Source organism: Trachemys scripta, chromosome 8 (genome assembly GCF_013100865.1).
Source record: "Trachemys scripta elegans isolate TJP31775 chromosome 8, CAS_Tse_1.0, whole genome shotgun sequence".
NCBI lineage: Eukaryota > Metazoa > Chordata > Testudines > Emydidae > Trachemys > Trachemys scripta.
The window spans coordinates 16,080,756-16,088,935 of NC_048305.1; the positions used below are offsets into that span (position 1 = coordinate 16,080,756).

Below are 8,180 nucleotides of genomic sequence, written 5' to 3' on the forward strand. Positions count from 1 at the left end.
CATGGGACGCAGCATAGGTAAAGTTTTAGGGTGAATAAAATTGAAAGTGTCCCTTAAAGCCAGCTTGCTATCCCTGACTTTTGGTCTTCTTAATGTTCTTTGCGGCACGTACACATTTACCTACAGATATAGATGTATGCCGTAGAGCTGGACCCAAGCTACAAAGCTCTGCTCCATCTCTGAACTCTCCCAAAGTTTGACCAGTGTTTTGAACTTACAGTTTTTGAGTCACTCCCATCTCCAATGGGCATCAGTTTCCATATACAGCTAATGTGAGTCTAATAAGAAACAAACAAGGAGCAAGCACACTATATACAAAAGGCCCATTCCCGTGCCACATATTGGCTTGCCTAACTGAAGTCACTAAATGAGTTGCATGACTTCCATCTTTTGGCTTTTTTTATACCGTTAGAGGCAACAGTGATTTTGTTTAGAAAAATAAATGTCTGGATGGGACCGCAGTAGGGGAAAAGCAAAGATCTTTTGTGACCATATCTTCATTGTTCTGCTGGGTTAATAGTCAGAAGAACTATGGTGTTTAATATTTAAGCAAAATGCTTATTGTTTCAATGGGAAAGTGCATTTCTTCTGAGTCTGAAAAAATTTCTATTCTGATTCTGCTTGAACTCTGGTGTAATTCTAAGGCTATGGCTACACTGACGCTGTACAGCGCTGCAACTTTCTCGCTCAGGGGTGTGAAAAAACACCCCCCTGAGCGCAGCAAGTTACAGCGCTGTAAAGCGCCAGTGTAAACAGTGCCCCAGCGCTGTAAGCTAATCCCCTTGTGGAGGTGGAGTACCTGCGGCGCTGGGAGAGCTCTCTCCCAGCGCTGGCGCGTGACCACACTTGCACTTCAAACCGCTGCCGCGGGAGCACTCTCGCAGCAGCGCTTTGGAGGTTCGAGTGTAGCCACGGCCTAAATCATTTTCCAGAGTGGGATGGGAGAGGCAGAGGAAAGAGTATGGAGTATATTCAAACCCACATCACTCTTTCCCATCTGACAGAAAATTATCATTCCAGTTTCAGGAACTAGGTAGTCACTGCCACTGCGGTGGCATTGCTACAGTGCTGTGGAGGCTGTAAAATGCTCCTATCCTGAGAAGCTTACGGTCTCATTTTTATCGAAACACTGTCTTTTAATTAGAGCTGTTGATTAATCGCGGTTAACTCATGCGATTAACTCAAAAAAATTAATCGCGATTTGTTAAACAATAGAATACCAATTGAAATTTATTACATATTTTGGATGTTTTCCTACATTTTCATATATATTGTATTCTGTGTTGTAATTGAAATCAAAGTGTACATTATTTATGATTACAAATATTTGCACTCTAAAAATGATAAAAGAAATAGTATTTTTCAGTTCACCTCATACAAGTACTGTAGTGCAATCTCTGTCGTGAAAGTGCAACTTACAAATGTAGATTTTTTTGTTTGTTACATAACTGCACTCAAAAACAAAACAATTTAAAACTTCAGAGTCTACAAGTCCTCTCAGTCCTACTTCTTGTTCAGCCAATCGCTTGGACAAACAAGTTTGTTTACATTTACAGGAGATAATGCTGCCCTCTTCTTATTTACAGTGTCACCAGAAAGTGAAAACAGGCATTTGCATGGCACCTTTGTAGCCGGCATTGCAAGGTATTTACATACCAAATATGCTAAACATTCGTATGCCCCTTCATGCTTCAGCCACCATTCCAGAGGACATGCTGCCATGCTGATGACACTCGTTTAAAAAAAAAATGCATTAATTAAATTTGTGATTGAACTCCTTGGGGGAGAATTGTATGTCCCCTGCTCTGTTTTACCCACATTCTGCCATATATTTCATGTTATAGCAGTTTCAGATGATGACCCAGCACATGTTGTTCATTTTAAGAACACTTTCACTGAAAATTTGACAAAATGCAAAGAAGATACCAATGTGAGATTTCTAAAGATAGCTACAGCACTCGACCCAAGGTTTAAGAATCTGAAGTGCCATCCAAAATCTGAGAGGGACGAGGTGTGGAGCAGGCTTTTAGAAGTCTTAAAAGAGCAACACTCTGATGCGGAAACTACAGAACCCAAACCACCAAGAAAGAAAATCAACCTTCTGCTGGTGGCATCTGACTTAGATAATGAAAATGAACATGCGCCACTCTGCTTTGGATTGTTATTGAGCAGAACCTGTGATCAACATAGACGCATGTGCTCTGGAATGGTGGTTGAAGCATGAAGGGACATATGAATCTTTAGTACATGTAAATATCTTGCAATGCCAGCTACAACAGTGCCATGAGAACGCCTGTTCTCACTTTCAGGTGACATTGTAAACAAGAAGTGGGCAGCATTATCTCCTGCAAATGTAAACAAACTTGTTTGTTTGAGTGATTGGCTGCAGTAGGACTGAGTGGACTTGCAGGCTCTAAAATTTTACGTTGTTTTATTTTTGAATTCTGTTTTTTTGTACTGTACATAATTCTACATTTGTAAGTTCAACTTTCATGATAAAGAGATTGCACTACAGTACTTGTATTAGGTGAATTGAAAAATACTATTTTTGTTTTTTTTACAGTGCAAATACTTGTAATAAAAAATAAATATATAGTGAGCACTGTACACTTTGTATTCTGTGCTGTAATTGAAATCAATATATTTGAAAATGTAGAAAACATCCAAAATATTTAAAGAAATGGTATTCTATTATTATTTAACAATGTGATTAATCACACGATTAATTTTTTTAATAGCTTGACGGCCCTACTTTTAACACAAAATTGCAAGGGGTCCACCCACCTCTTTAAGTGACACCATTACGTGTCTTAAAGACAAGTAGATGCCATCACTGTAGGAGAAGGATTCAGTGGCCCATTCAAACCCCAGTTAAACAATGATGCTGAGCTACCTGCATCCCAATAAGTACGTCTCCCTACAAAGTGTCCCTCTAAGTAGTGTTGAGCAAAGACCACAGGGGACATTGGAGGGCATGTACCGGTCTTTATTGGCAACTGGAAGGGCTTTTGGTAATTGGAGAGGTGTCTGGGCGCTTTCTTTGAAGATTTAGTAAGGGTTTAATGGGTGAACTGAGATTTCAAGCAGGCGGGATAGCTGTGAGTATGTTGTTCAGGGAGAGATTATGAAGGTTATCGGCAACTAGAACAGAACTGAGGGGGAAGGTTTGGAACAGAGTTTGGGTAGGAGGGAGTAGGCAGGAGTTTTTCTTCCTTTTGTGGGGCCCATTTTTTCTTTGGAATTCTCCCCAGAAACTATGTTACTAGAAAGATCAAAGCCAGGAAATTCAGATAAATCTGAAAGGTTGATTGACTGTCGTCATCTGATAAATTATCACAGGGGTTGGCAACCTTTGGCATGCGGCTCGCCAGGGTAAGCACCCTGGAGGGCCGGGCCGGTTTGGTTATGTGCCACGTCTGCAGGTTGGCCGATTGCAGCTCCCACTGGCCGCCGTTTGCCGCTCCAGGCCAATGGGGGTGGCGGGAAGCGGCGCAGGCCGAGAGATGTGCTGGCCGCGGTTTCCCGCTGCCCCCATTGACCTGGAGCGGCGAACCGCAGCCAGTGGGAGCTGCGATTGGCTGAACCTGCGGATGCAGCAGGTAAACAAACTGGCCCGGCCTGCCAGGGTGCTTACGTTGGCGAGCCGCGTGCCAAAAGTTGCTGACCCCTGATTTACCGTGTCAGAGCATGGAATTACTTTTGTGCTTGCATCAGCTTAACCCTTGTTTATAAAATAAGCACTTTCCCAATAATTTGTTCCATATCCTAGTGTTATGTGACTATGAAGATAAAATACTCCAGCATCCTACAGGAACTGCTCAGAATGTCTCATTTTACAGACATGATACTGCAGTGTTTTGATTCCTTTCTAGAAAATGCTAGTATTTTTTCTTATGGAAGCTGGTGAGGCCCAGACCAGGAAGTGCAGAATCATATGACAGTGTGGCTAACCACATTTTTTGAACTTCAAATAAGTCTTAGTTCGAGGGTTGGGGGTATTTTGAATGCATTGTCATATCGAAACATATTCTCCTCCACCACCTTCCCCCCCAAAAACCCACACCCCCTGATCATTACTGGGAAACTGTTCTTTACCTGGGTGTTTGGCCCTGGGGTCCCTGAGTCCGTATTCAGTGCAGAACTTGGAGAAGGGAGTGCTTTTCTAAACCAAGCCCAGGAAGTCATGTTAATGCACACAGCAGAGTGTGAAAGAGTTTTAATTTCTCAACTTCTTTAGAAAATTAGTTTATGTAATTAAAACAATATTTAAAAAAAAGACAGCAAGGCCCAGTTCTCTGCTGAGAGTGGCTTTTCTATTATCAGCCCACAAACAGCAATAGCTCCTTCATAATCCTTCCTTCCTTCCTTCTTTCTGCAGGCCAGGGCCTGTGACCAGGCTTATATAATCCTGTCGTCATCACAATGGTTTCCCCAAACAGAGATATAATTTCTTCATGCCATGTTAAAAAAACACATGCACAAAAAGCAAGGCGAGGAAGGGTGGACACAGGAAGAGTTCTAGACCCCGAGATCTGAGTGGACAGAAAAAGGAGAAGGAGTTTTTAAGACCACAGCATAGGACGGGAGAGAGAGGAGGAGGAAGTTTTAGACCACAGGATCTAGAGGGACAAAGTAGGGGAAATGGTTTTAGACCTTGGGGTCCAGAGAGAGAGTGGGAAAGCAGGTGTGTATACCCTGAGGTCTGCAGGGAGGGAGGGGAGAGGAGAAGCCATTTAGACAACAGGATCCAGTGAGAGGAGAAATGGGCGAAATTATAAACCTAAGGATCTAGAGGGGAAAAAGTGGGGAAAGAAGCCATTTCAGACCTGAGGTTCTGGAAAGGAGAAGCAGCCCCAGTATCTGAAGAGCAGGGGAAATGGAGTGGGATTTTTAGATCAATCACCTGTAGGGGGAGAGCGGAGGCTGCTAAGCAGATGCTTTAGATCCCAGGCTCTGGAGACAGAGGAAAATGAATAAAGGCCTTTGGAAATAGGATACAGGTGAATCCATGGGATAATGCATCTGAATTGGGTGGCCCCAGATTCCTGACAGTTGCAGCAGAAATTTGCATTTCTCCTGTGTGGTGGAGAGGGGAAATTATTTCAACACTGATCTCTAGTGCAGGAAATAGCTCATTGGTCACCATTGTCCCAGAGATCTTCAAACCACAGCAAGGAGAAGGGAGGCTACTTTCTCTTTGCTGCTGTACAGGAAAATTCAAAACTTGCCATAACTGAGTGAGATTGGTTGTGGGTGAAAAATGTTCTTATTTCCTTTCCACTAGAAAATGTCCCTTGTAAGGTTGATATTAATATCCTTCTGTTCTCTCCTCAGTTCATCCGTCTCAGGAGCCTGGCTGGTTGGAAGGAACCCTGAATGGGAAGACAGGACTAATCCCTGAAAACTACGTGGAGTTCCTATAACTTTGGGCACAGAAGCAACACTGCTGAGCTTTACATGGTATCCATGACAACTGCTGATTAGAGTGTTGTAGATCATTTGCTCTTTGCCACTGTGAAATGCAGGGTGAAGGACTTTCCGATTCCTATTGAAATTAATGTTTATACGAATGATAATGTATATGTCTCCTTCGGTGATCTATTGTGGTGTGTGCAAATATACTGCAGAAGGGGCGGTCAGAGGCTCCGTGGAGGTCATTCAACTCTTCCAACTTCTAGTAAAGGCGTATGATTCCTACAGCCACTGCTCCCACATTCTCAACTTTGTTCCTTTTGTTGAGCCATTGTATCAATGAAAGGAGAAATGGCGAAATGCAGGAGCTTAAAAAGGCACATTAATACCCATTTCAGGGCCCTATTCTGCAAACCCTTGATTTGAACTAGTAGACCCACTGACATCAACCTTGACTTCAGTGGAACTGCTTATGTGAGTACTATTAGCACAAATCCAGGGTATGTAGATTGGACCTTAAGCCACCATTTCACAATGTGGGAAGGAGATTATATGGGAGAGAGGAGGCTGTTGCCATTTCTTCCTCACAAATTCTCCCCTCCTTGTTGAATCAGCCAAAATTAATCTCTTATTAGCTAACAGCAAAGCAATCTCTCTCTCATATAGCTGTGAGGAGGGGAGAGGTTAAGGTACTGTTTACATACGTCAAACCACTAACCATTTCTGCAGCAGTAGTTTACACAGCCCTGAGCCATCTTGACGGGATTCAGTCCAGTCTCGACAAACGCAACACACCATACCCTGGAGCTGACGATAGCCCTACTTACTTAGTATTATATTTTTTTTAAATGCCATTGTTTTCTGATGGTGCAAGCAAAAACAAAAGAAGTTGAATGATTCTCTGTGGGGTGAGCGCAAGATCAGCTGTGAATTTTCAGCGCTCTGATGAGCATCAGCACAATGGCGGAGAGAATATTTTGGACCAAACCTTTCATAACTTTTTTTTTTTTTAGATTTAGATTTATGCTGGGTAAACATCTGTGATCTGTGCAGCCGGCATTTCCTTCCTGGAAGGCAAGATGCAGCTCATGATAAATACCACTTGTTTTGTGTGACTTGCTGATTCGTATCATCACTTACCAGTGCACATTGTAGAGAGAGGAATCCATGCTTACTGAATGCCCGGGCCACTCTTACATCAATTTTGATTACATTTGCCACTCACTGCAGTTGCTTTTATAGATGGCGTCTTTGCTTGCAGCCTAGCATATAGTCTGGTGATGCCAAGTCTGTGCAGTACTGATTATACAAAGTAAATCTTTTGTAGCTATATAAGCATTTATTGTTCATGTAGCCTGTTGAAATTCTAAGGAAAACAAACAATTAGTCCTTCCAATGGTTTTTATTTCCCCCCTCTGCGCCGCCCTTAGAAAATCTTGAAGCCTCCTCTGTTGAGTACCCAGTTTGGATAGAGTCACTCCAGTCTTGTATTGTTCTCAAGAAAGATTTTTGCATAGTCCTTAGCACAGCTCAGATTATATTTAAAAAAAAAAAGAAAGAAAAGAAGAGTCAAACTTTTCTGATATTTTGGCAAGTGCTACAACATTTTATAGTAGAAAATCATGAGAAAAGCTGGCATCTTGGCAGGAAGAATTATTTGTCTAGCTATCACATTATCACGCAGAGATGGGATTTAGGGAATGGATTTATTTTCTGTTTTAATTATTTTTTAAGAACATGAGTGCTTGAATTGCTGTATGTTTCACTTTTTATTGTTGGAAAAAATCATATGTAAATAGAATAATTTGAAATATTATGAGGGAAAGTTCTGTTTGATATTTGTAGCGGAGCTGTAATAAGCTAGATGTTCCCTGGATATTTGAAACCAGTTTACAGGGAAAAACACACAGGCACCCAACCTAACCTTTAAACATGACCTTTTCTTTCATTTTGTCACCTACTCTGCCAGCCAGCTGGATTGAGTTTTTGCTCACTTTTTAATTTCATTTACATTAATTAAACTTTCTAGACTTTGGGTTGGAAGGAGACAATCTAATATATATTATACATAAAAGATACGATAAATAATATGTATATGTATTATGCCGTCACGCACATATGTGTGTGGGAGAGAGATATAATGCGCACACATGCCTTTGTGGGTTTTCTCAGCAAAATGGAGCCAAGCTAAGGGCTTTCTTTACTTACGTCTATGTGTGACAGAGATGGGAGAAAGTATGTCTTAGCTTCGTGGCAGTTTGCTTGCCTGTCCTTCATCAAAAAAATAATTGGCTAGAAATTGTTGAAGAAAGATAATGGAATGTTAAGGATGAAAAACAAGTGATTGGCAGACCTGTGCAGAGGGGGAATGGACAGATTTCCAGTATATCCAAATTAAAAAAATAAAATAAAAAATAGCCAGCTGCAAAAGTTACTTAGCTAAAGCTTGCTGTTACTATTCACTGATTGACTTTTAGAAGCCATTGTTACCTGACTTTTCTGGGTTACTTTAATGTCATACTTGTGAGCTACACAGTGTGACTGTCTGTGAATAAATTGATAGATAAGATCATACCCTCTTTGGACAGGACTGGTTAGATCGTCAGGAAAAGTAACTGACTATAACTAACTCCATCCTATAGTATTTTCTGGTTTGAAAAGTAATCAAATTAAGAGGATAAAATGGCCAGGGGGGGTGGAGGGGAGAGGATTCATAATGGGATAGAGGAGAGGTTGTTTCACCAATATGTTGCGGATTTAAATCCACC

The 8,180-nt window shown here is 41.5% G+C and overlaps 1 protein-coding gene across 2 annotated transcripts in view; it reads left to right on the forward strand.

Moving 5' to 3' along the window:
- The window catches only part of ARHGAP26 (Rho GTPase activating protein 26), a 304,706-nt gene extending 297,167 nt beyond the window's left edge, over positions 1-7,539 (forward strand). Inside the window, exons 23-24 of one of the 2 annotated variants that reach the window (XM_034778903.1) lie at positions 5,335-5,460; positions 6,426-7,539. In XM_034778903.1, coding sequence (XP_034634794.1) covers positions 5,335-5,423 — 89 coding nt within the window. In that variant the 3' untranslated portion in view covers positions 5,424-5,460; positions 6,426-7,539. Of the gene's footprint in view, positions 1-5,334 lie in introns of both variants that reach the window. The other variant, XM_034778904.1, reaches the window with a different exon arrangement.
- The last annotated feature ends 641 nt before the right edge of the window (positions 7,540-8,180 follow it).